A 24,903-nucleotide genomic window follows, 5' to 3' on the forward strand; every position below is an offset into this window, starting at 1 on the left:
ATGGTGACGTTCCGTTACGTGTTTCTTGGCGGGACAGCGTCGTTATAAAATTAAGTCGCACAGTTTGATGTGTTACAGCTGGTGACATTTTGATAAGCAAATTGTTAACTTTAACGGGCGAGTGTAACGACGACGCCAGGGACTAACCTCTGCTTCTTCGTCTTCTACTCCTTTTTTTAATCTTGACATAAGACAGCGTTAACCTAACTCAATCGAGGTAAGACTTGTATGTAAACCAAAGTCGTTTTAACGCTAAGTTATAACCAGCTGAAAACACGTTAAATGATGTTATATGAAAATAATGCATGTGTTTACTCTCCTGTGTAGTGACTCGGGTGCTTGTTCTTAGTTTGAGGATTCACTTTATTTTTCTGTAACGGTACACTCACCGGGCACTTCATTAGGTAAACGTTGCTAGCACTAGGTTCGATCCCCAGAACTGCCTTCCTAATTCATGGTCTATGTTGGCACGATAGCATCACACAGTTGCTGAAGATTTGCAGCAGTTGCACATTCATAATGAGTATCTCCAAGTCCAGTTCATCCCAGATTTGGTGTATTTGGCGCCTGAGGAAAGCGGACTCACTATCTTAGCCAAGAAACCAGTTTGAGATAATGTGAGCTTTGTGACATTGTGTAATGATACTGTTCTTAATAGCAGTCATAAGTTGGGTTCAGTGTAGTTATAAAAGGATTGACTTGGTTAGGAACAATACTCAGGAACAATACTCAGGAACAATACTCAGGAACAATACTCAGGAACGCTGTGGTATTTAATTGATTTTCAGCTAAGAGACTCAAAGTGTACAAAGAATCTCTAACAGGCCATTACACCACAGACAGCAGCCTGAACCATTGAAACAAGCCAGTGTGGATGCTTTAATGTAATTTACACCAAATCCTGACCTTACCATCTGAAATTTAGAGCAGAAGTCAACATTCATTAGACCAGTAATTTTTTTTTTTTTTTTTTTTTGCCAATCTTCTGTTGTCATGTGCTTGTGCAAACTGTAGCCTTAGTTTCCTGTTTTTAGTTGACAGGAGTGGCCCCCATTATGGTCTTCTGCTGCTGTAGTAAATCTGTTTCATGTAGTGCATTCAGAGATGCTCTTCTGCATACCTTGGTTGTAACGAGTGATTATTACCTGGTCATTCTACCCTTCCTCTGACATTAACACTGTGTTTTACCCCAGAACACTGCCACTGACTGGACAGTTTCTTTTTCAGATCATTCTCTGTAAACACTAGAGATGGTTGTGTGGGGAAATCCTAGTAGATCTCCAGTATCTAAACTACTCAGACCAGCCCATCTAACACCAACAATCGTGCCATGTTTAAAGTAATGTCAATCAGCTTTCTTCTTCGTTCTGATTTTAAGTTTGAACTTCAGCAAGTCAGCTTGACCATCTCTGTATGCTTAAATGCATTGAGATGAGAGTTTTTTCTCCTCCTGAGACTCACTGTTCAAAACGTATTAGTTTTCTGAAGACATGATCTTTTCATACATATACATCTTTTTTTAGTTCTTAATTTTTTAATGGATGGGCTATTACGTGTAAAAATGTAATAGCCAAACTTAATTTTTTAAAAAGAAAGATTAAATACATTGGGATGTTGTCACACACACAGTTATATGAGTGCAATGCACAGTGAAATGCTTATATACCAGGTCGTTATACGAGTAAAGTGGAAGACATAAATAGAGAAGAATCACTGAACTCATTTAATGGTTGGTTAACATTATGAACTAGTAGTTCAGCTATAAGCCAATTATCCAGAAGTCGGTTAATATGTTGTGGGCAAGGGTGGGCTTTGTTTCTTTTAAAACGTTAAAATGAGCATTAAAGAAAGTGAAACCAACTCCCACTGTATGCCGTGTTAATGTGGACGGTTCCTCCTGCTTGTCTTCAGTTTTACCCTCCTGTCCGACAGGTGGCGGTACTGAACTTGTAGGCTGGTTTGCTAATCCCTGACAAAGAAAAACAATAACAATTTAACGCAGTGACAACTGATTACCTATTGCGCATTTTCTTGCTAATTAACAACCGTATTTCACACAGATGAAAGCTTGTGAAGAGTTGTAACTCGCCGTTACACTGAGCGACTGACGTTAACTAGCAAGTGTAACGCTGAAGCTAACAGAGGCTCAGCAGACAGTGCTTATTTGATGTCATTTGGACTTGAAGCATCATCAATTCCGTTCAGAGAGGTAAAAAAAATGTTATTTTAAATAAACCGATATTAGTTTTAGCGCTACGCTGACAGCTGCTGAAAAGGGCCGCTGTAACCGTATAAAGACGAGCATCAACTACGATTAAGGCTGCTGTATGTCTATGTACAGCGCAGAAGCAGAGCTGCACTGAAGTACAGTTTTCAGCTTCTACGACATCAGAAGTCACCAGGCTAAGTCGATGATGATTTTATATGAGATGACAGGAGCGGCAGGTTAAAGTGTTTTGAGAAGTGGTTTCACTGTGTAGCAATGACCAGGTGGCAGGAGAAGCCTCTTTGCTCGTATCTTGGCTGCGTTTCCGTGCATTATCTGAAGATTGACACTTGCACAACAAAACTGCTTACTGTTTGCAAACCACTAAGCTCAGTGGTTACGGTGGAGGCGTACAGCAAGAAAACCAGACGATTCATTGGTGCAACCTGCAGAATCTGCCCCGATTTTCTTTTTCTACATAACGTTGTGCAGTTTTCTGGTCAACTGAAAAACCTTCTGTCTGTCTGTCTGCCCGCTGGCCACCACTCACAACCACTCGATCACAAGGTGATTGCATTGGTCGCTTAATAGGAGGCAGTCTTCTGTATTCAGTCACAGTTTGCCAGTCAGAAATATATTTAAAGGTTATCAAATACTTGCTGTCTAATTTATAAATGCAGACAGATTGCCAACATGTCGCCATCAGTTTGAACAAGTCTGTCAATGAGGAGACTCGACTCAAATGGCTTCCAGCTGGTTGTATTCTGGTCATATTCCAATAGAGCAGAAAGGGTGCTGAGCACAAATTTAACAGTTAAAAGTGAATTTCTGTTGACTTCTACGAGGACACAAATTCACATTTGGTATTTTCAGACCGCTTATCACTGTTAACTGTTGTATTATCAGGAACAGATTGGATGTAATTAACAACAACTGTAATTAAAATTCAGTTGCATACAGTTAGCCTGTCTGTCTTATGGCAATACAGCCATGCCAGGTTTATTGACAGTGTTGGTGTGCTTATTGGATAAAACAGACAAAGTTTAACTTTGAGAACACAATTGGCTATTTTAAAAGTTGTTGAAACTTAGCATATCATAAAATCTTAATGCATTTCAAATTGTGATAATATTTTATTGTGGGGCATTTGCCGATTCCCCCCCCCCCCCCCCCCCCCACACACTAAGCTAAAATTTCTTATCACAATCTCAACATTTTGACTTGCTTATTGAAATGTCAAATAATCTTTTCACATGTTTGAGTTGATAAGTTGGAATTTTGAAACAGCCTTCCTCAGCTCAGCTGCTGAAAACTTAAGTTTGACTCTAATGTCTTGCTCATGATTTGTGGCCTTTTTTTTTTTTTTTTTTTTTTTGCACCAGCTGCATGTATGAATTATGAATGAGTGTAAGGCTGTATGATGTGTTTTGTATGTTGAGATGAGTATACTTGTTTCGGCTACTGAAACAAAAAAAAAAAACAAAAAAAAAACCCAACTTGATGACTGGCAGACTTCAAGTTAAATGCCATTATTTTCTGTATATTAGTGCATATTAGTCAGTCTGTTTTAATGAGCTATAGTTTCTTATGTTGGATTAAACCCACATTTCTGTGGTTTGATTTGTCTCTCCAGGAATCTTCACTCGTTTTTTTTTTGTTTTTGTTTTTGTTTTTTTTTTTGTTTTTTTTGTGTGTTGTTGTTGTTTTTGGTGATGGAGTCATCTGACAGCCCGGGGAAACTCAATCACATGGTGGGGACTGTGGAGCCAAATGATGTTCCTGCTGCTGAAGGCGCCACCGGACAGAAAGACACGTCACCTGTAGACATGCTGAGGTTTGTATCTCTCACCCCAGCATTGGTGTTGAAGGTCAGTTTTTGATCCAGCTGTGTCGCACATGTCACCTCTGGTCTTTACTTTCTTTACAGAATAAAGCAACAGATGTCCAACCAGTGCTTTGAGATGGCAGTACAGCTCAACGCAGGTATAAAACAATTCTCTTGATTAAATTAGTTTTTATTTTTAAGAGCAAAAATGGAAATTAATTTTAAGTTTCCCCTGATAGAAAAAAATAAAAGGTCATGCAGCACATCTGAAGCAGAGCGAGACTTGTGAGTATTTGACATTTTAAAGCCAATTGTTAAATAAAAAAGGGGGGAAAAAAAGATGTTGACACATGTTTGTTTCAGGCCAGAATATATCAGTGAGCTTGAAAGGGTGAAGACGCTTCATTTTAACAGCACACTGACCCTGCACAGGTAAACTGCTGCTTGTATTATTTGTTTTTGGAGTTCAGATGTTCTCATGTTTATCGTGACAGATCATTGATTGTCTCTGTCTTTCAGAATGCAGATGTGGCACGCTATCGGAGAAAAGCTGAACTGGAGTGACTCTGAAGCAGAGTAAGTCAACTGACAACATACAGAAACAGCTGAAATATTTAGTTATTTTTATCAAAACATTTGTTTTGTTTTTTTTTCCTCAGTGCTCTGAAAGCCATAAGTGACCGCTGCATGGGTCTTTGTTCACACATAAAACAGCTTCAACAGGTGAGCAGCTTAAGTCTGTGTTCTTCTTTGAAGTGCTTTGTGTGTTTAAAATTGTATGGGGTTCCTATATAAGACAATTTGTTTTGTTAGGGTATTGTAATCACTTATAGTATTGTGCAAAGGTCTTGAGTCAACCCTCATTTGATATTTTGCTTGGAAAATGGATAATGGGTTCTGATCTTTATTGAAACATGAAAACGTTCATGGATGTGCAGTGTATATAAGGCAAAAACAGAATCTGTCCAAGTCAATACTTGGCATGACGACCTTTATTCTTCAACATAAATGCTACAGGTTGAAGTGCTACTTAAAGTTGAGGGTTTTATACCCTAATCCACTATTTATTTTTCCAACAGGAGTCCAAAAAACTTCAAGATGAGGTTACAGAAATACAGAAGAACAGACTTGGTATGCTTTACAAGAAAGAAATCTGATGTCTTTCACAGTTAAGTTCTTAGTTATTTATTGTTTCGACTCCAGATTAAAGTAGTACTTTCTGCTTGCAGAGATGAAACGGCTCACGCATGAGAAGATCAAACACATGGAGGAGTCTTCAAAGAAAGAGTATCCAGACATGGAAAAGTACAAAGCTGCGTTGGAGAAAGGCCAAGCAAACCTGGAAAAATATAAAAAGATGGCCATCATGACCCAAAATGTCCTCAGGGTAAACTTTAGAAAAAGCAGTCGGTACAGTTTATGACTGAATGTATGATACAACCAACAAAACTGCGAGTGAGTATGTTAATGTTTGTTTTCCTCTTCAGGGCATTCTCTTGGCCTGTAAAGTCAACTGGCTTGATGATCCCAAACTTCGAGACATCGCCATGACACTCGAGGAGTTTCCCATCTCTGAGTAAAGATGGAGTGTGTGTGAGTGTGTGAGAGTGTGTGTGACAAACAAACTGTTTCAAAAACAGTTTTAGTTTCATCTTGAAAAAGTAAAAGCAATGCCGCCAGATCGCCGCCAGAGGGCGCGGAGGAAGCGAGCCAACAGATGAAACCTGCAGCTCATTGTGTCACTGAAGAAGAGAAAGAGCAGCACAGAGGAAGGGCTACACGTGTTTACAAAGTCCAGCCAGCCTTACTCTGGATAATTACTTACAATTTGGATTTTTGTAGCTCTTTAAGCAGGACAAAATAAAGTAAAATGCCGAAGGTCAAAGCGGTGAAGAAAAGCAGACAGCACCAAGAGGTCAAAAACCAAGGTACGTTTCTGAACGGGGTGCGTTAGCATTAGCATGTTAGCATGTCAGACTTTAGAGACGGGGTCCATCATCGTGTCTGTGCAGTGTTTGCATATTGAGCTGGTGTATCGCTGTTTTAGCAGTCACAGCATTTAACATGAACCACTGCTGTGACTGTCGTCACTTGTGTTGACGTGGAAACGTTTCGGTGACTCCAACCCACCAGCTACATCAATTAAAAGGTTTCTTTTGAAAGTTTATTTTCCTGCAAATTGTTCATTTGTGCTAACTGCGATATTTAGTCCAGCTGCTTCCGCTGTCATTTTCTGTATACATTGTTTAGGAGGTGAACACAAATTTGTTTATGGTTAATCAAGATCAGAGAAACATAACTGACTGTAACAGTTCTAACATGTAGATTTATTACTACTGTTTTGCAACATTATGAATGTAAATATTCCCCAAAGAGGCTTATGTATGAAGAAATGTTGAAAGTCATTCCTGATATGTAAATAAATGTCTTTTGTCATTATGTTAAAATGCTCGTTTTGATTTTTGTTTTTTTTCGTGGTGGTGGGTCGTTATTTCATTTGCAAGCACCCTGAACCTCAAAAGTCAATGAAAAATGTTTACTGATAACAGAGCAACAAACTCAGCCAGACTCTTGTTTGGGGCTTGGTGGTGTCAGATTCCCTGATCCGTTTTAAGGGCCCAGCCACAAAATATTTAAACTATACTGAAGTCAAATCACGAGGCTGAGCCAGTAATTCATTACTGTTCATGCAAACCAGACCACTGATCTTGACTAATTCATCGCAGGCTAAAACAAACCTCAGTCCACCAGGAGTTCTTGGAAAGGTGGCCATCCTTGATTCTTGGCAGCTATTGGAAGAGAGCCAGACTTTATGAAGCTTTCTGTTATTTGGTATTGTCTGAAAAATATCAAACTAATCAAAATGTCACTCTGCGAGATGCGTTTGATATTTGTAATAAGTAGTCGTGACTGACCGTGGAAGGTGGAGGAATTGGTGCTGCAACTTTACAGTATGCATTTTATTTCACAGGAATAGATGGGCATGGAGAAACGGGAGCAACATTGAAAGTTTACAAAAGCAGTTTAACACGGAAATGATAAGCAGTTACTTCTGCCTCTGATCTGAGGCTGTCTGCATGAATTTAAATGAAATTAGAAGTATGACCATCTGGAAACTTAGTTGATGAACAGGCATGCTGAACTGTTAACTCATTCCTACCTGAAGGCTGATAGAAGTGCAGAAGATTTTTAAAAAGGAGGATGGATGTAAAGAAAAGTGGCATCTTGGTGCCAATTATCAGCGCAGGAAATTTTTATTTTTAATCTGCAGCCGTGGTCATGTTTCTCAGCGGTTTCTGGACGGGATGATGTGATTCCTTAATACTGTCTCACTGCCGGGTGAATGTTAACCCCACTGAACAAAAAGCAGTGCAACGTTCACCCATCTGCAATAGATGCAGTGTTTGAGTAATGATGATTTTAAAATTTTCCGCAGGAGCTGTTTATCTGCAAAATGAGCCTTGGGGGTTTCTTGCTGTGTATATACAGAAGGGGGACTGTAGTGCATTAAAATCCAATTTAGTAGAAACTGTGAAAAATGGCTCACATTTATCTTAGCAAGGGAACAAGCAAAAAGTATTTATAGTATAACGTTTAGATTTTGCAAGAGCTTCATAGATGTTTTTCATGGGATTAGATGAGCTGGCATGGATGGACTTATCCTTGGATTAAAATGTGATCTTAGGACATATAAACAGATATAATTGTTCATATATAAATGACCATAGTCGTCACACAAGACCAGCATGCAGTGCTCAGTTTGCTCTCTGTTGCAGGGATCATGTTCAACACTGGCATCGGCCAGCACATCCTGAAGAATCCTCTGGTTGTCAATGGGATTATTGAAAAGGTGGGAAGTACTTGCTGACGCTGCTGCAGACAAAAATGTTAACAAATATTCACAAAATGTAAAATATGTGTTTAAAAAAAAAAAAGAAGTGGGCAATCATGCAGAGGCTGCTGATCTAACTGAACTGTGACGCGTCTCTTTTTCAGGCTGCTTTGAGGCCGACAGACGTGGTGCTCGAGGTGGGACCTGGTACTGGTAACATGACGGTTAAGCTGCTGGAAAAGGCCAAAAAAGTAAGAGCCTCAAACTGTCGGGGGTCTCGCTCCAAGAACTTGCACTACACCTTTATGCAAGCCTTTTTTTCAAACATGTTGTGATACACAATGTCAGTAAATACAGATATTTTCTATATATTATATTCATATATATCCATATATATTTAATAAAGAATTGTGTAAACATATTTAATATTGACACTGAAAATCCAATTAGTTTTTTTTACATTCTCATTATTATTTGTTATGAGATGTTCTGTAACTTTTTAAGCCCCAACTAAATTGCAAATGGGACAAAAAGTTGCACAAAATCCTTTCAAACCACCAAAAGTTTAATTCATTTTTGAGATTTGAGATTTTATAAAATTTAGCAAACACCGAAAATTAATTACATATTGTGGATAATTTGCATGAAAAGGAGCACATAGATCAAAATGAAAATTTTCAGTGGTGCAGTCAAAGTTCTAAGTATCCCAGAAAGTCACACTTTATTTTTCAAAATCACGACTGGAGCTGTGACAGACGGTGGAGACGGTATTTAGTAACTCATGTGGATTAACTCTACAATCAACATATTTGGTTAGATTCCAGGAGGAGATACAAATGCATCTGATGTGTAAAAAAAAATTAAATAAGAAAAAATTAAAATAAATAAATCTAAATCAAAAAGCCCAGGGCCAGTATTTTAATTGCTTGCAGACAGTTGCAGAAAGCACGTATGAATGCATGTTTGTTATATTGTTTCTTGGAGAATGCTTGGAGCACACGTGCGTAGTTGGTAGATCTCAGCATGGTGTCTTTACAGACAGGTCCATGTTGTCACAGTTAATTGGAGAGGACACAGAGTGCTCCTTTTACCCTGTAATGATAAAATTTACACCCCCAAAAAGACCCTCCACACACTTGGAAAGTATAAAACTGCCATAAGACTACACAGACCGCACTCCCGGAGTTTGTCTGGTATTTCGTTTCACTTTGGTGTTTGTTTGGTGCTGCAGTGACTGCAGATTTTTAAAAGTGACTCGCCGTTTTTGCAGGTCGTCGCCTGCGAGTTGGACTGCAGATTGGTGGCTGAACTTCAGAAGAGAGTACAGTGCACGTGAGTGAACAAAGCAGCGCTGCTCTTACATATACTGTGCTTAAAAGTCGTATTTGAATATAAAGTGATCTAATAAAATCATTGTTTTCTCCATCAGACCCTTACAAGCCAAGCTTCAGATATTAATTGGAGATGTGCTAAAAACAGATCTGCCTTTCTTTGACGTCTGTGTGGCTAACTTACCTTACCAGGTACAGACGTGTTTCTGCCAAATCCACACACTTTCAGTGTCTTGCATTGCACTTGGACCAAACAGTTTCTCTTTGTGCAGATTTCCTCACCTTTTGTCTTCAAGCTCCTGCTGCACCGGCCTTTCTTCAGGTGAGACACAGCTGGAGGTACATAGAGGAAGTTTGATCGTCTTTTCTTGTATCCCTGCTGTGTTAAGTGCCTGTTATTTATTTATTTTCCTCCAGGTGTGCAGTCTTGATGTTCCAGCGAGAGTTCGCCATGCGCCTGGTTGCCAAGCCTGGAGACAAACTGTACTGCAGACTTTCCATCAACACACAGCTTCTGGCTCGTGTAGACCATCTCATGAAGGTCAGCATCCGCTCTCTGATGGTTGTCTAATGCTAACAGCAACTCTCTAGACCATATGTCTCAGTGTTAATGTGTATTTTGTTTATTTTTCAATGTTATCAGGTAGGGAAGAATAATTTCCGCCCCCCTCCGAAAGTGGAGTCGAGTGTCGTCAGGATAGAACCCAAAAATCCTCCTCCTCCAGTGAACTTCCAGGTGAGCTTTGATTGTTAACAAATCCTGCTGTGGAGGAGTATTCATTAAAAATATGAGTTAGACTGAAGGTGTATGTTGTTTTTATTCTGAGTAGGAGTGGGACGGCCTTGTCAGAATAGCCTTTGTAAGGAAAAACAAAACCCTCAATGCAGCTTTTAAGTGAGTAGCTCTCAAACTGTTCACTCAAAAGTGGGTGTGGTCAAGAGCAGATGGTCATGTGATCTTGTATTCTGTAGGTCCACTGCAGTGGAGCAGATGCTGGAGAAGAACTACAGAATTCACTGTTCTCTTCACAATACGGTGAGTCAAGTTTTTAAACAAACAACTCCTCAGCCCTCTTTAAAGACCTCGCCCGCTCCCTGTTGGCTGCTTTTAATCAGGAATCTTTTTGTGCATCTTCACAGGAAGTCCCAGCTGACTTCAACATTAGCAAAAAAATCGAGAGTGTCCTTCAGGAGGCAGATTTCAGTGAGAAGAGAGCCAGGTCGATGGACATTGATGACTTCATGGTGTAAGCTGACATTCTCCACCTTGAAACGCCACAGCCTGTAGCTTTTAGTGTGGTTTCCCTACAATTCCTTTGTAATTACATAGTAAAAAAGTATTGGTATGTCAGTAGATACATACACATGCCTCTTTTCCACTATTGCCTACTCGACTCTATTACAATTGAGAAACTTTTAGTATGGTTGGCTCAAGAGTCCTGTGATGTAATTTGTATGTGACACAAACACAACAGTCGAACATATCAAAGCGATGGCATTACCTGCTCAATCAGGGGCTTTTTTCAGACTTGGGGTAAAGATAAGAGCCAGAAAGAGTCACTCCCTGACCAATCAGTGGCATGCGGTCTATTGATGTCCCATTTTCAGCTCGACTCTACTCGCTTTGAACCCCAATGAAGAATTTTGTTGTTGTTGGGTTTTTTTTGTTTTTTTTTAAGTAATCGGAACCAGGTTTTACCAACTAATGGAAAACTCAAAAAATTCAGATTAGAACTTGGCATGTAACATATGTACACACTGCACACAAATGTGACCTGCGTGTGGATGACAGGAGTCTATTGTACATTATAAACGGCAGGCTGCATGTGGTTGTTAAAGGCTTCACTGTTCTAATGTGTTCAATCGTCTTTTCTTCATCGTCCTCAGACTGCTGCATGCGTTCAACTCTGCAGGAATCCACTTCTCCTAACTCTGATGAGAAGATCTTCACATCTTTCAAAATTGTCACGCAAGGGAGAATTTTGTGGTCAGATCAGGGAAGAACAAACGCCTGTCTTGTTCAGCCCCTGGAGCCATGTTTGACGGAACTGAAATTTAAGATATTGAAATGGTTGAATGAAATATACAAATAATATCAGATGCATTTAAAGTGCTCATATTGAGTGCTATTTTACATTTGTGAAAATATGACCTGTAAAAACTTTGAGCACAGATACTTTAAAGCCTCTTACTGGTCTGAGTTTGTTCTTTGTCCAAAAAGTTTAGAAAACCAGACGTTTTCTAAACAACACAGATTTTCCTCCTCATGAAAAGTGTAGACATGTTACATTGTTTTTTATGTAACTCTCAATAATGCAGAGTTACTCCTGCGTAATAGGTGCCCTTTAACAAGAATCAATATTCCCCGTCGCACTACATAAACAATTTGATTGCTTTCATTAGAGTCTTGCTTTATGCTTTTGTCCTGACTTTTTTTCTGTTTTTGAACGTCTGTACCAGAAAAGAAATCTTTTAATGGTATGACTGCCATGAATATAACTACAGGTAAAGAAACTAGAAATATTAAAACATAGTCTGGATAAGCTCAGAACAAGGATAATCAATTAATGAGTTACTAAAGAACAGACTGAGGGGTATAAAAACGCAATAAATGTTATGAAAGAAAATAGTGACCATTTGTTTTCTAACAATACACGTCTACTGGTCACGGAAACACCGAAGAAACATGGATACAGAAAGAACACGTGTGGAAATTGTAGTTACTCACTCTGGCCGCTGGAGGGCAGTGAATAGCAATTAATGTCTTGGTCATGTTAAGGTGGAAACATTGGCTACTGATGCTGAGATGACTTTCAAAATAAAATAAGTTTGCCGAACTTGCCATTTGAGTACAATAATACACTGGAGGCTGTTACTGTTGTAAGTTAATATTTTCTTTTTTAATATAGAATAAAACATTTTGAGTACTGCACACGCTGTACTACAAAGGACCCTGAATATTCTATACCACGAAAGTGGTTCACTTATCAGGGTAAATCACTATGGTGACTAGGGATGGTATTGATAAGATTTTCACGATTCCGATTCCGTTTAACGATTCGATTCTTTATCGATTCTTATTTTTTAAAAAGGAGTACACTAGGTTCGTTTAGCTTAGAACTTTGTTTTATATCTTCTCTTTGAACAAGATAGAAATTTAGGAGTAACATGGCCTTACAAACCCAGCAGTGAGATCTTAAGAGATCCACAGCCTATGGCTCTTCAATGGGGTGTCACAGGGTCCCCAGGGGGAAAAATGTAAAATAATAAAATAAATATTCTTCTGTAGCAATAACAAAGTGTAACATAAATTATTCAGTAGCAATTACACAAGAATATCCAGTAATGTCCCTGCCTACAATTAAACACATTCACTTACCGAAAATCGGGGGCATCTGCTGTGGCAAATGGGTGCAAGCCTTTGACCACAAACTTAGTCACTGCTCGGTGACATTCGTCTATCCTGGCCTGAAAGGAGACGCTACCGGTAGACTGCAGCGAGAACTGCCAGCATCTGAGGCAGCCAGACTCTGTCTCTCTCATCATGGTCACCTAAATGCACAGTAATGGCAGGTTTTGTAATAAGGCAGATCACGCTAACATAATATGCACTGTTAGTTGATTATTTACCTGCCGGATTAACGGGAGGGGACGTGCAAACGTTACCGCTGCTGCTGGGTTGAGATTCACGAGTCCGGAGCGGAATTAAAAACACGACATTCATTTAAGGTTATCGCGTGTTTTGTGAGCAAATGCTTTTGCATATTCGTAGTGTTTCCTCCCCTAAATGACATCTCTACTTTGCAAGTTGCCCTGTTGTCATCCGTTCTTGTAAAGTATAACCAAACTTGAGCGTTTGAGCCGCCGTGTTTCCTGCCAGGTAAATGACGCTCCGCAACGTGGTGACGTCATCGACTGGAATCGATAAGGGAATCGATTGCAAAAATGGCAAACAATTCAAAGCAATTGAAACAGTGGGAACCGGTTCTCAACAAGAACCGGTTTTCGATACCCATCCCTAATGGTGAGTATTCTACTTTCCACATAAGAGATCAGCAGGTTTGTAATTACTGCCTGCTGACCAATCAGGTCTCCAGAATACAGCGATCAGTAGTGAATACAGATTCTTAGATGTGACATTATTATTTGTTTTCGGCTTTCTGTTAGCTACATTTTTGTGATTGCTTTTGTTTTATAGGATCTCTGTCCAAAGAAATGAATAAATCTAGGTAATATTTCTCTTTTACAGCAGGACTGAAAGCGAACTCTGTGATCAAATAATTTGAGTTAAATGTTAATTTTACTGGTCTGTGCGCTAAATCACAGATTCACGAGTTCTTGTTCTTTATAGATTTTTGATCACCATTTTATCATCTGATAAAATCTCTGATTGGAGCAGGTGACACTCATAGGGATCATTTTCTGTGGAAGAAAAATGAAAAATTAGCCATGAAACTGCCTTTTAGATTAGTCAGATACCGCTAACACCACCTCAGGGGAAACCTTGGGTTAACTTAGCCAGTTTATAATCAGCTTTGTGTGACTGTTTATCTTGATCATCTGGATAAGTGAATCCAGACAGCGGAGAGATACGGTTGTGTTGAACTCGCCCTGATGGGAAAACTTAAAGTAGTGCAGTCAAATTCGAGGTGGTGAAGCGGAGCCCACCTTTAGACGTTCAATTTCTACTCAAACATGACTTTATGTTTGTGGCAAATAAAGATAATTTGGGTCATTGAAATGAAACATGACTTTTTATTAATTCTTCCAGCATTACATCTGGTGCAAACACTGAGCAACATAACCAATGATAGGTCAGTGATCTTCACTATACATTTATTAATAGTTTTTCTAGTTCCATTTTTTTTTAACAAAGTGTTAAATGGGTGGAAAACATGTTTTACATTAAGAGTTTTTTGAGTCAGTTGCCACATGGCACAGACTGTAGCAAACTACAAGTAAAAATCTGTCAGGGATGACAGAAGGAAAGAAACACAATGTGGTTTAACGCTTCCTCCAAACTGGTAAAAACTTTGAGAAGGAAGGGAAAGGGAGCAGAGATTACTTACAATGAAGTATGACTTTACGATGCCGACCGGGGGGACCCCCGGACCATGAAACAGTGGTGTACATAAGCTATCACAGAGTGAACATGCAGAAATGTCAGCCAGAGCAAACCAGAAATCAAATACTGGTTTTGTGTAGTAAACTTCGAAGCATGTTCAACTGAGATCTCCTCTGAAAACCGGTCGAAAAGTTTTAGTTCAAAGGAAGTACAAACGGGTATAAAAGAAAAATAATTTAAGTACAAGGAAAGGAAACTAAACATTCTCCATTTAAAAAAAATCATCTAAAGTGGAAGGAAATAAAAACTAGTTTCCTTCCAGTTTTCTAACAAGACCAAAGAGTGAGTGGAGAGCCAGTTTCTGTTACTAGAGGGATCAAAACAAACGATATTCATTGAGCCTGTTGGTACATTAGACAGTCCTTTAATTTGTGTTTTCACAGCTGCTAGTGTCAGCTCGACTTGTGCCAAACATCTAGTGGTTATGTTTCTCAACGCGCCACTTAAACCTCTTCAGACTCTAAAGAGCACGTGGCCTCTTGGGATTGATCTGCTTACTGGCTTGCTCCTCCTCCTGCAGTGCAGAGCGGAATGACTTCACTTTATCTGTTGAGGAGAGCAAAAGCATTTCACACATTTAAAAAATGTAGCAGCAGGGCTGTATTCTATTGTTAAGTGATGTGCGTGTAAGTTTCGGGCATACCTCGGAGCTCAGTGAGGATTTCTATCTTTTGATCTAGGATCTGCTCCAGCTGCGTGGCGTAAGACTCCACGTCATAATCCACCTCCTCCGTCATCTCCAGCAGCACCTTTTCATCTTCCAGCCACCGGATAGACTCCTGCTCAGAGGAGAACAAAGAGAAGTTATAAATTCACTGTCAGGAGCTGCAATTTATCTGGATTCATACAAGTATGTATGAGAAAAAGAAGAAGAAAGAAACGAGGAGAGCTGGAGTGTTTTCTAACCTGGAAAACAGCTCTGTGGTCCTCTAGGACCTGCTCCTCCATCTCCACCAACTGTGACACGGCCTCATGGAAGGTGAATAGCTGAGGAGACACTTCTTCCTCCTGTGTTTACAGATCCAGCAGCAAGATCCAGATTTAAACAAAGGAGATCAGGCATTTTTAAATAGCTACTTCTAAACTGTGGCTTCTTTCCCTTTATACGTCACGATGTCTCCAACAAACAAATATTCTTTAAACCTGAGTAAAAACCCATGCTTATTATTTGGGTTTTAAACCAGACTGAGTTCTTCCATTTGTGTTATTATTATATTATCTCACTCTTTTGTGTGACGCATTTTAGTCAAAAATCAAATTTTCTTAAAATTGTTAAATTAAATGAACTTAACAAAAAGCTACAGCACAGAGATCATTTCTGAAATCTGGTTATCAGTGGACCTCACCTTCATCACTGATAAATAAAAGTTGGAATGTTAATCCAAAAACACTTGGGGTAGTGTAGGGGTAGTGAAATACGTGGCAGCTGTGATATGGTAAATGGGCTGGTACTTATTTAGTGCTCATATACCAGTATCTTGCACTGATTGCACCTTGTAGGAGTCAGGGACTGAACTACTGAGTAATATACAGCCTTGTTTTACCTCCTGTTCCACAGCAGCCCTATTTTCAGATATAAGTTCCAGATGTAAACAGTCTGATTTGTGCTTCAAATAATCAACTGTGAGCACTTACATTCTGCTCACAGAGAAGTTTAAGGTCGTCTCTTTGTGGTGAGATGCTCAGCCACTCTTCATCCAAGAGATCCAGCTGGTTGACAGCATGGATATTGGGGCGTCCCCCTTCCATCACTTGGTTGGGGTCCACCGTTAGCTCCTTTACCCTGCAGACCAAAAGAAGAAATAAAGAAACACATCAGATCGCAGCGACCACAGGTCAGACCTGTTCCTAACAAGGCTGATGTTTGGTTTGCGGTTCATGGTTTGTGCAGCATGGCAGCTTCATGACAGCAGTGATGTCATGCACAGGCACAGATGACAATGCTCAATTTCCAGATATCAGTTTTCATGGTAACTGGAGTCTGGGTGTTCAGAGCTCATGTTTAACTAGGTTCTCACAGAGCTGATGAGGGATTACAGCACTGTACCCAACCTGCAGGTGCCAGCGCCAATTAATTAGGACTACGGCCGGGATAAGGGATTACCCGCTGAGTGTTTGGCTCAAACAAAAGCTCACCGTGGATGCATTTGCCAAACAGCTAAAAGTCGAGTTTTGCACCAGCATTCTGGCTTATCACACCCAGCTATCGCAGTTATCCCTGACATCCGGGGCATGAACAGCGATGAAACAACAGAGCAAATAAAAGACACACCCACACAGACAGACAGACATATTGTTCTTCAGGATTTAGCAACACAATTTTAAAAAAAAAAGTTTTGTCTACAGTTCAGATCAAAGTCAAAGCAGGGATGAAAAGATGAATCACATCAAAACATGCAGATGAAAAACAGAAAGGGGAAGACAGGAAGTGTAGCGCAGTGAGGAGCTGATAAATGAGCTCATGGGTGTCTTTTATAATGCATTAGATACACAAAGGGACAGCATGCACTGTGTGTATTTGTGCGTGTGGTGCTGTGCTTTGGGGAGTGCTTGACCTGCTGGGAGAGGTAGCAGCAAAGTCATCATACTCAAAGGTATTGGTGGGCGAGTGCTCAGGGCGGCTTCCCTGACCGCTCTGGGAGAAGGGGATGTCTGACGGACTAATCCCAAACTCCTTCACTCTACACAGTCATCATACCAGCACACAGAGCAGCAGAGGGCGGGAAACAAGAAGGAAAGAAAGTAGGGAAAAAAAGGGAAGAGGATACAAGAGTCAGAACGAACAAGAGTAAGCAGAGAAATTTGGAGTAGTACAGCTAATTTCAGATTCTATAAAAGCCACTGGACATTACAGAGGAATCCAAAAGAGCTAAAATTTCATAAAGGTGAATAATCCAAGAAGTTCCTGTAGCAAGAAGATACTGTCCAAACCACTGGAGTGGGTTATCTCAACCCCACCTGTTAGCGTAGCGTAGTGTGTTGAGTGTGTTCTCACAGGATGTCATCCCAGGAGAAATGGTTGCAATCTGGAGGAAAAAACAAAATATGTCATTCAGATTTATTTCATATTTATTAACCTGTGGAAGAGATGTGATAACATGGCCAAAGACTGTTTATGAAAACAGAGGACTGACCATGCATGTGCGTGAGTTTTCCCCAATAAAGGAGTCTCTGAGGACCTGGGTGAGCTTACTGGCTCTGAATGGTGTATGGGGCTTGTTACGACCCAGAGCTCTGATACACTCCTGAAACAACAAGAGAGACATACTTGGTAAATAAAATAAAATAAAAAAAACACAAATGGAAAAAGTATACATGACATTTCTTTGTTATTTTACAAATCAACAGAAAAAAAAATGAAGTGGTAGCCAACACTTGGGAATCAGCTACTCCACTATCCCTTCACTGCACACAGACCTTCAGGGCTAACAAGCTTTTGTTGATCTCTGCTCCCTCCAGACGAGTCTGCCGGTCAGCGCTCGATGTATCCGCCCCCCTCTCATTGCCCGCAAGGTCGATGAGGGAGAACTTTCCATGCATCTTCCCCTTCCTCCGGAGAATGATCTGGAATACGGCGTGGCTGCGAGACGAGTGAGCGTTGGCGGACGTCTGCCCTGATGTTCTTTTGGGGGGTGATCAAGATGATGAAGAAGAAGAAGCAGCAGCAGCGAGGGCAAAAAATTAATAACTTTAGGAGGAGGAATAACATCCTCAAAGAACATGAATATTGTGCTAGACGACGTCTGCATGACAATAAACGAGTTCCAGAGTTTTGATCTGATCACTGATCAAATACAAGAACACAAAGTCTCGGGATTCCTGAGAAAGTTCCTGCTGTCATACCTGCAGCTGTTTCCCACTTCAATGAGTTTCAGGACATCCTCTGTGCACTTGACCTCCTTCTCCTGCAGCCCCACTACCTGCACTTGCTGTTTCCCGTCCTCCAGTACCCTCAGCTTAGCTTTACGATTCAACAGGTCAAACACCTACACACACAGTTCTGTCAGCATTAAATAAAATCTCTCCTTCAGAAAAAAATAAGAAGGAAAAAAATGATCACACATCACTTGCCTTCCCACTGTAGATTTCAAAGAAAGTTGCGTACACTTGTAGATCTAACTTTTTGTAGCTGGGTTTCTTCAACATGAGAAATACATCCCGAGCTGCATAGAAACACACGAGATCGAATTCCAAAACAGATCCAACTTATCCTTCAGTCAACAAAGAGCTACATCTAATGTGCTTACCAGCTAATGCATAAATTCCTTTAGAGCAGTCTTGGTTTTTCCCAGAGAAATCGCCACCCATAGTCTGTGACACAATGAAAAAGTTCAAAGTTCAAATGTATTTTATACACAAATTATATAAGATGCACTCCAACTACAAGGATAAAAGCCTTCTGTTTTCTTAAAGGCACATTAATTGTAACTCACATGTGTTTTTCCACTGCCTGTCTGTCCGTAGGCAAAGCAGGTGGCCATGCCTCTCTCAAAAATGGTTTCCACAAGAGGTCTGGCTGTGAACCTGCAGGAGAAGACAAAACACAGTCATGCGCTACTCCATCCCCAAATTTATACATAAAATATTAACAATTCATTCATCTAATTGTGTTTGTTAGTCACCTTTCTTCTGACTAAAGGAATTATATTAACATGCAAAAAAACAGATTTCAGTTTTTTATTATCTATGAATTTGCAACTTGAAAATGTCAAACTGTGGCTGTTATTTGAATTAGTTTGGTTTAGTAACAATGCAAATAGATAAACAGTCATTTGTAGAATGTTTGTAAATGATTAAAAAAACATAAAACGATCACAATCAACACATTTCGGTCAAATTTCGCTGGCCGAGTGGCCAGGTCACACCCCTCAATGAGTGTGGCTGCGCTGATCCAGGGTTTCCTTCCCCTAGCCGATGATTTGTGGCAAAACACTGACTTGTTCATTTGTTGTTTGTGCATCAGAAACCGTTCAACAATTTTTTTTCCAGACATAGCTGTCTGCAAACATCTCTCAAAACTAAGCTAAGACAAACACTGCAAATACTGGAAAGTCTGGTTGTTCTTGATTGTGCACCATTGCTTGGCAGAGATTCTCCGCCTGTGTGTTTGGTTGGCTTATCGTGTGCTGTGCCACATAATCTGAATCTGACTTGAAATTGAATAAATCTAACAGCTCAGATGTCGCTTCGGGTCACAAACCTGTAAACCATCTCGTTTGTGGTGCTGTCATCAAAGGCGTAGTCAAAACGGAAGGTCTGGTTCTCCAGGTAGCGGGTCAGGTCTACTTTTTGTTTAGGCTCATGAACCATCACCACATCCTTACTGGGAATGGTGATCACATCCAAATCCTTCATGGACAACTCTGAAACACAGCAGAGGCGACACTTTCAAATACAACAATATAAAAAAGTACTTAGCACGTAGCATGAGGCGAAGCTCATCAAAGACCTCACCTTTTTTGTTGAGTGGACGTTTCCTCACACAAACGCATATTCTGTGCTCTTCAATCTGGGCAGTGCAATGAGAAGGACATTTATTAAACTTTGGATGAAGGTCAATTCTTACCGATCAGGAGCGAAGAAGAATTTTCACCAGGTCTGCTGTGGTCAGGGGCCGGTAGTCTAGACTGGCTCGGAAATCTCGGATCATGTACATGATCTCATAGTTGGGGATGGTGGTGTCCACCTCCTGAAGGACAGAGACAGACAACATGACAATTACTCTCATGTCAAACAGATACTCACTTCAATGTAATCAACTCTATGGCAAAAAGAAAAAAAAAAAGAACATCAGTGTACCTGAGCTCTTTTCTCCCTGAGCTCCTGCTGCTGAAGCCGGCGTCTTTCTCTTTTCTCTTGAAGTTTTTCCACCTCCTTCACGCAGTTTGACTTCCTTCGTGCTGCCATTTAGAAAAAAAAAACAGTAATTCTCCCACCTTTCACATCATGTATCAACAGCTTTCTCTTCCTCTTTCATCTCACTTACAATATGTCACTTCTACTACTTTCCCAGCATCTTCTATCAGCTTTCCTTTCTGTTGGCCTTTATTTAAACAGCAGAGAAACCTTGGGCTGGCTCCAACAAAGCAGAGCAGTGATACAGCTACTACCCACCAGGATGCAGCGGCTGGTACACAGTGTCTCCCGCATAACATTAGCTGCTTGCTCTACATAACCAACAAAAGGCCTTTGCAGCACTGTGTTTCAAAACATGTTTTTTTTGTTTGTTTGTTTTTTAAATTTGTGTCCTCAAACACAACAGGACATGTGACCTTTGAAAGGAAAATTAAAAAAAACAAAGACAAAACCAAAAAACACTTACAATGCAGGATATGTGCCTTGCATTACTGTTTTAATCCAGTCTGATTACAGTAAGAGGCTGTTTCAAATCAAGAATGATCGTCTTAAGAAGGTTATTCCAAAACTCCCGAGCACCACACCCCCAGATTAGTTTTGTTTCAGGTCAATCAAACTATTAGTCACCATTATAAAGGAACACAAGTTAGCAAACATGTGAGTAAAAGCCACTTTTAATTCAGTGCAGAGTTCATCAAAACGATGTTATTCGATTAGCCCCGGCTCAATGCTCGCTGCTGCAGCCCCAGCTTCCCGCTGCAAAGCCCGGCCCAAGCCCTGTGACACAGTCCTGGCCTCCTGCTGGCTCCAGCCCCTGAGAACCCAGACTATCGGAGCAGAGGGATTAATAATCTGCTCTAATCTGTGAGGAGAAGATGAACTGGGTCAGCACCGGGACAAGAAATATAAGAGGAACTCAGCACCGTTACTGCTTATGGGCTATTCAGTCTGTGTGGAGGGGAGCTGAAGGGGTGAGGAGGAGGGACAAGGCGTTCACGTCATCCTCTCAGCTTTCCAAATGACAGCGAGCACTTTGACTAAAAGGCTATCATTGCTGTCTGAGCCCAGAGACGTAACACACATTAACGCAGGCTCTTCCACGTGTGTGCCTGTGTGTGACTCAGCAAAAACCAGACACACAAAAAAAAGCAGCACAGCCAAACGACACCACAATTTTTTTCCCCTCCTAATACCCAGAAAGCCTGTCTGCTGGATGGATTGTGAGTGTGCTGCTTCTTGTCCACACAACAGCTCTGAGCAGTACGTGGCAGACATTTGGCTGAGCGATCTTCTTGTTTGACTAGCGGTCTATCGGACTCTATTGGAAACTATCAGAATCACTGTGAAGCACTGAGGGCAGGGGTAACATGCAGGTGATACATACAAAGCTGTCCCAACTCCTTTCTGGATAGCGGCTGATGTGAGGACTCTGTGATGAACATGTGGTCAACAAAGACACGACATTAAAAGATTTTGATGGTATGCTTTTGTGCGATCGATGCATTTTTACTAACGCTGACAGTATATTTGGATTAAAAAAAAAAAAAAAAAGAAAATCTTATATGGATTATACTTCACATTTGCATAAGGGATTAGTCTAGAAGCTTTTGGCCAACTGCTTAAAACTGGTTTCTTGAAATGATAATTTTCTTGACAAATGTCATGATTGTTACCATTCTGTAGCTGCTGCTGTGTCTGGGCCTGAGTGGGCTGTGCAGGCTGCTGCGATGGAGGAGGTGGAGCAGGCTCTGGCTGCTGAGGCTGTGGAGGTCTGGCCCGGGTTGGAATTGCTTAAGACACAACACCACAAAGATTAAAATACAAATATCTCTGATCCAGATGCCACTACCAAGCAACATTGACAGCAAAAAAAACCCAACCCCAAAATAAATAAATGAATGAATATTAAAAAGGAGGAAGGAGGAGGAAGGAAAGAAAAGATAATAATAATGAATAAAAAACTCAGAATATGTTTACTTTGGTCAAATTTGTTAGCACAACAAACATGTGGATGGTTCACGTGTACTGAAACTATAAGGCTGTGAGTGTTGTGTTTGTATTTCAGAAAAATGCTTTCTTAAAATGAGGAAGCAGCTGAGTAGTGGGTATATAAATTCTGTATATAAATGGATTAGTCAATATTTATCTTTTTTTTTTTTTTTTTTTTTAAAAACACCGGGTGTCCGTACTGATGCACCACCAAAGGGATTTGTGTCTCCTCCTGGTAGCTTTTGTTTGCCAAAAGTGTAAACAACTACACTGGAGCCACTATGTTTGCATTGGAGAACATATTCTATTAAACTATCAATTTTACATTTAAACAACTACTGCCTGCCCATACTACAGTACTGTTTGACCCGTGTTTGCTGCTTGCCATGAAATGAGTATGACAAGAAGCTTTTATGAGACCATAGGTGCATAAATGCAAAAACGGCATATATGTGGATATAAATGAGAAGCTAATGTCAAGAAATAAAAATGATATGATGCTTTTATAAATGCTTAAAAAGTTCGTTGTTCCTGATTGCACAGGAAGAGTTGGTGGACAAAAAACAAAAACAAAAACCCCCACAAATTTTTGTGCATTATAGTAAAATAATTGCTAAATTAAAGTGGGCAAACTCATGATGGAAATAAACAAAACAAAGACTGACAAACCTCTATTATCTCTGGATGGAGTATCATTCTTAGGAGGTGCTATCGTCCGTCGGTTCTGTGAGGGGAAAACAAATAAAGAGAAATGACTACTGAGTTAGCTAGTGTGATTCCTACTTTTGTTGTCACAAAGTTCCAGACTTTCCTTATCGTGACTACTCTGCATACAAAGATACAGAAATACAAACGCTTTTTTGGAGGCGAGTGGTGAATGTATCCACATGCTGCAAAGCATACTGTGTGGCACAGATGGAGACACGGAGCGGCACAGGTGCAACAATACCCTGTTTCCTCACTGGCAGAAATTTTCCTGTAATTTCTGATCATTTGACAAATGTGAATATCAGACAAAAATGTCTAATATTCAGTACTGGGTAAGTGACAATTTGAAATTGGACTTTACTAAAATTCTAGTTAGATCTCCGACAAAGGAAAAACCGTGATGATACAGCTCATGCCGCAAAACACACAAAAAAAATCTTGAGTCTGGGTGGGCTGTTGGTGAGACAAAAGGATGGTGGAAACCTTGAGCCCTAAATATTTAGTGAATGTAGAAAGAAAAAAAAACACTGAAGACTCTCACCTGTTAGCCTATATTTATGACACATGGTGTACTTAACAGGACCAGTTAGCTGGTTCCTGAGAAGGATCGAGGTTCTATAAAAAGATCCAGCACACTGAGCCGCACAGGTCACCCGAGGAAGCCTGGGTGCTAGCCCGTGAATGAGGGATGTTAAAGGGTGACAAAACAAAGAGCTGCAATTCTGAGCAATGTAAATCACACGCTACACCTTTAGGTGCTCATAAGGTCACACAGCACCACTCACCTTTGCAATTTTGTTGACCTTCACACATGTGGGTGTAGGAGGGGGTGGGGTCTCTGGACTAGGGGCAATTTCTTCATCTGGAGCCACATCTGGATTAAGTGCAAATATACTCTCCAAGTCAATCTGTCCAGAAACAGAGCAGCATAAAGTCAAGTGATTATGTCTATGACGGGGGTTCAGTCAGTTTGAAAATACAGTGCATCACAAAAGCCTAAAAGGGGCTTAAATGGGACCAGTTTTGTACATAATTAAGGTGGACAAGAGTCTTCAAACTAACCCCAAGTGCTTATATTTAAACTCGGATGTCTCTTGTGTGCTGAGCAGTCAAAATTATCCATCAGATATATAGCAGTAAAGCCAAAGGGTGTTGACCACTTTCTAAAACTGCTGCTGAATGTAATTTTTAAAGTTCTGTACTGTAAATTTCACCAACGCTCCATGGGTGAAAAAGCTCAGAGACAGACTTGCTCCATGGACACTTTGTCATTTTGATGGGCTGAGAATAAATGCTGCAATTAATGGACAACTTGCTCCAACTTTCTCATTTGTTTTTATACTTTAAAAATCTAGGTAATGTGCACGCTGTATAAGCATTCACATTATTGAGATCCTCCTGCACTTAACTACTTCTGCATACTTTGTGCTATAGAAACCATTCTGGTATCAAAATGTTCAGCTTTTTCTGGAGAAGCGTGCTTTTATGAAGAATTTGATTTTTCATGGCATTTTGCCACCACTGTGTGATGACATCCCCTGCTCTTTAAACGGTGCTAGAAGAATAATGTGAAAAAACTTCTCTTTTTTTCATGCCCAAGTCATTTGCCTTACATGTATAAGATATACATCAAAACATAGCCATCCCTGTCCTCTTTCATCCAGTGTCATTCAGCAATTTCTCATTTCTCTTTCTGTTTTGTTGGAGGGAAAAAGTAAACAGCCTGAAGCTGCCATCCTCTGCAGTGCTTGCTTTGCTCAAAGTTCTTTCCACAAACTAAAGTTTTCAAACAGTTGTAACATCTCCCTCTGTGTGTTTGTACGTCTCTGAGCTTCTGTGCAGGATTATGATTAAAATTGAGCTAATAACCGGCATGATCGTAGACTTGTGTCTTAAACACAACTGTGATGACTCCTTACAATAATCAAGAGGTGCACGACCGGCCTACGCACCACAAAGATTGTGTCTAGCGACACAGGAAGTGATGTCAAAATCGTCACACGGCTAAACATTTATAGATAAACATTTCTC

At 40.3% G+C, this 24,903-nt stretch overlaps 3 protein-coding genes across 10 annotated transcripts in view; 2 read left to right on the forward strand and 1 right to left on the reverse strand.

Moving 5' to 3' along the window:
- cenph (centromere protein H) lies at positions 1–6,478 on the forward strand. 4 transcript variants are annotated; one of them, XM_085179664.1, is made up of 10 exons: positions 1–217; positions 3,840–4,040; positions 4,134–4,189; positions 4,271–4,316; positions 4,395–4,463; positions 4,551–4,607; positions 4,691–4,754; positions 5,111–5,162; positions 5,261–5,418; positions 5,519–6,478. In XM_085179664.1, the coding sequence occupies exons 2-10, from the start codon at positions 3,919–3,921 to the stop codon at positions 5,609–5,611; spliced, it is 717 nt and encodes a 238-aa protein (XP_085035790.1). In that variant the 5' UTR covers positions 1–217; positions 3,840–3,918; the 3' UTR covers positions 5,612–6,478. The 4 variants fall into 4 exon arrangements, with proteins under 4 accessions (XP_085035790.1, XP_085035792.1, XP_085035789.1 ...); XM_085179666.1 differs by having other exon boundaries at positions 3,925–4,040; XM_085179663.1 differs by lacking the exon at positions 1–217 and adding an exon at positions 1,912–2,209 and having other exon boundaries at positions 3,925–4,040.
- dimt1l (DIM1 dimethyladenosine transferase 1-like (S. cerevisiae)) lies at positions 5,823–14,061 on the forward strand. Its single transcript, XM_085179662.1, has 12 exons — positions 5,823–5,959; positions 7,808–7,881; positions 8,028–8,114; positions 9,134–9,195; positions 9,293–9,386; positions 9,467–9,516; positions 9,612–9,735; positions 9,838–9,930; positions 10,025–10,089; positions 10,167–10,230; positions 10,335–10,441; positions 11,082–14,061. The coding sequence occupies exons 1-12, from the start codon at positions 5,902–5,904 to the stop codon at positions 11,122–11,124; spliced, it is 921 nt and encodes a 306-aa protein (XP_085035788.1). The 5' UTR covers positions 5,823–5,901; the 3' UTR covers positions 11,125–14,061.
- Positions 13,936–24,903, reverse strand: part of kif2a (kinesin family member 2a) — a 21,742-nt gene continuing 10,774 nt past the window's right edge. The window contains exons 3-22 of one of the 5 annotated variants that reach the window (XM_085179656.1): positions 23,658–23,780; positions 22,834–22,888; positions 21,849–21,965; positions 21,560–21,604; positions 20,119–20,219; positions 19,913–20,008; positions 19,774–19,828; positions 19,520–19,682; positions 18,753–18,843; positions 18,567–18,630; positions 18,391–18,482; positions 18,163–18,305; positions 17,737–17,941; positions 17,454–17,564; positions 17,278–17,345; positions 16,908–17,000; positions 15,955–16,102; positions 15,226–15,327; positions 14,963–15,098; positions 13,936–14,865 (exon numbers count right to left, since the gene is read on the reverse strand). In XM_085179656.1, the coding sequence (XP_085035782.1) occupies positions 14,780–14,865; positions 14,963–15,098; positions 15,226–15,327; positions 15,955–16,102; positions 16,908–17,000; positions 17,278–17,345; positions 17,454–17,564; positions 17,737–17,941; positions 18,163–18,305; positions 18,391–18,482; positions 18,567–18,630; positions 18,753–18,843; positions 19,520–19,682; positions 19,774–19,828; positions 19,913–20,008; positions 20,119–20,219; positions 21,560–21,604; positions 21,849–21,965; positions 22,834–22,888; positions 23,658–23,780 (2,094 nt within the window). In that variant the 3' untranslated portion in view covers positions 13,936–14,779. Of the gene's footprint in view, positions 14,866–14,962; positions 15,099–15,225; positions 15,328–15,954; positions 16,103–16,874; positions 17,001–17,277; positions 17,346–17,453; positions 17,565–17,736; positions 17,942–18,162; positions 18,306–18,390; positions 18,483–18,566; positions 18,631–18,752; positions 18,844–19,519; positions 19,683–19,773; positions 19,829–19,912; positions 20,009–20,118; positions 20,220–21,559; positions 21,605–21,848; positions 21,966–22,833; positions 22,889–23,657; positions 23,781–24,903 lie in introns of all 5 variants that reach the window. The other 4 variants (XM_085179655.1, XM_085179657.1, XM_085179658.1 and 1 more) reach the window with 4 other exon arrangements.

Source organism: Neolamprologus multifasciatus, chromosome 12, assembly GCF_963576455.1.
Source record: "Neolamprologus multifasciatus chromosome 12, fNeoMul1.2, whole genome shotgun sequence".
NCBI classification, from domain to species: Eukaryota; Metazoa; Chordata; class Actinopteri; order Cichliformes; family Cichlidae; genus Neolamprologus; species Neolamprologus multifasciatus.

What these genes read in the sequence shown, in the direction of transcription:
- cenph (XM_085179663.1), top strand. Translation starts at nt 2,168, where the DNA reads ATGTCATTTGGACTTGAAGCATCATCAATTCCGTTCAGAGAG. An exon ending in GGCAGTACAGCTCAACGCAG is followed by an intron (nt 4,190 to 4,270) that starts GTATAAAACAAT and finishes TTCCCCTGATAG; the next exon opens with AAAAAAATAAAAGGTCATGC. An exon ending in TGGAGTGACTCTGAAGCAGA is followed by an intron (nt 4,608 to 4,690) that starts GTAAGTCAACTG and finishes TTTTTTCCTCAG; the next exon opens with TGCTCTGAAAGCCATAAGTG.
- dimt1l (XM_085179662.1), top strand. Translation starts at nt 5,902, where the DNA reads ATGCCGAAGGTCAAAGCGGTGAAGAAAAGCAGACAGCACCAAGAGGTC. An exon ending in CAGAAGAGAGTACAGTGCAC is followed by an intron (nt 9,196 to 9,292) that starts GTGAGTGAACAA and finishes TTTCTCCATCAG; the next exon opens with ACCCTTACAAGCCAAGCTTC. An exon ending in ACTGTTCTCTTCACAATACG is followed by an intron (nt 10,231 to 10,334) that starts GTGAGTCAAGTT and finishes GCATCTTCACAG; the next exon opens with GAAGTCCCAGCTGACTTCAA.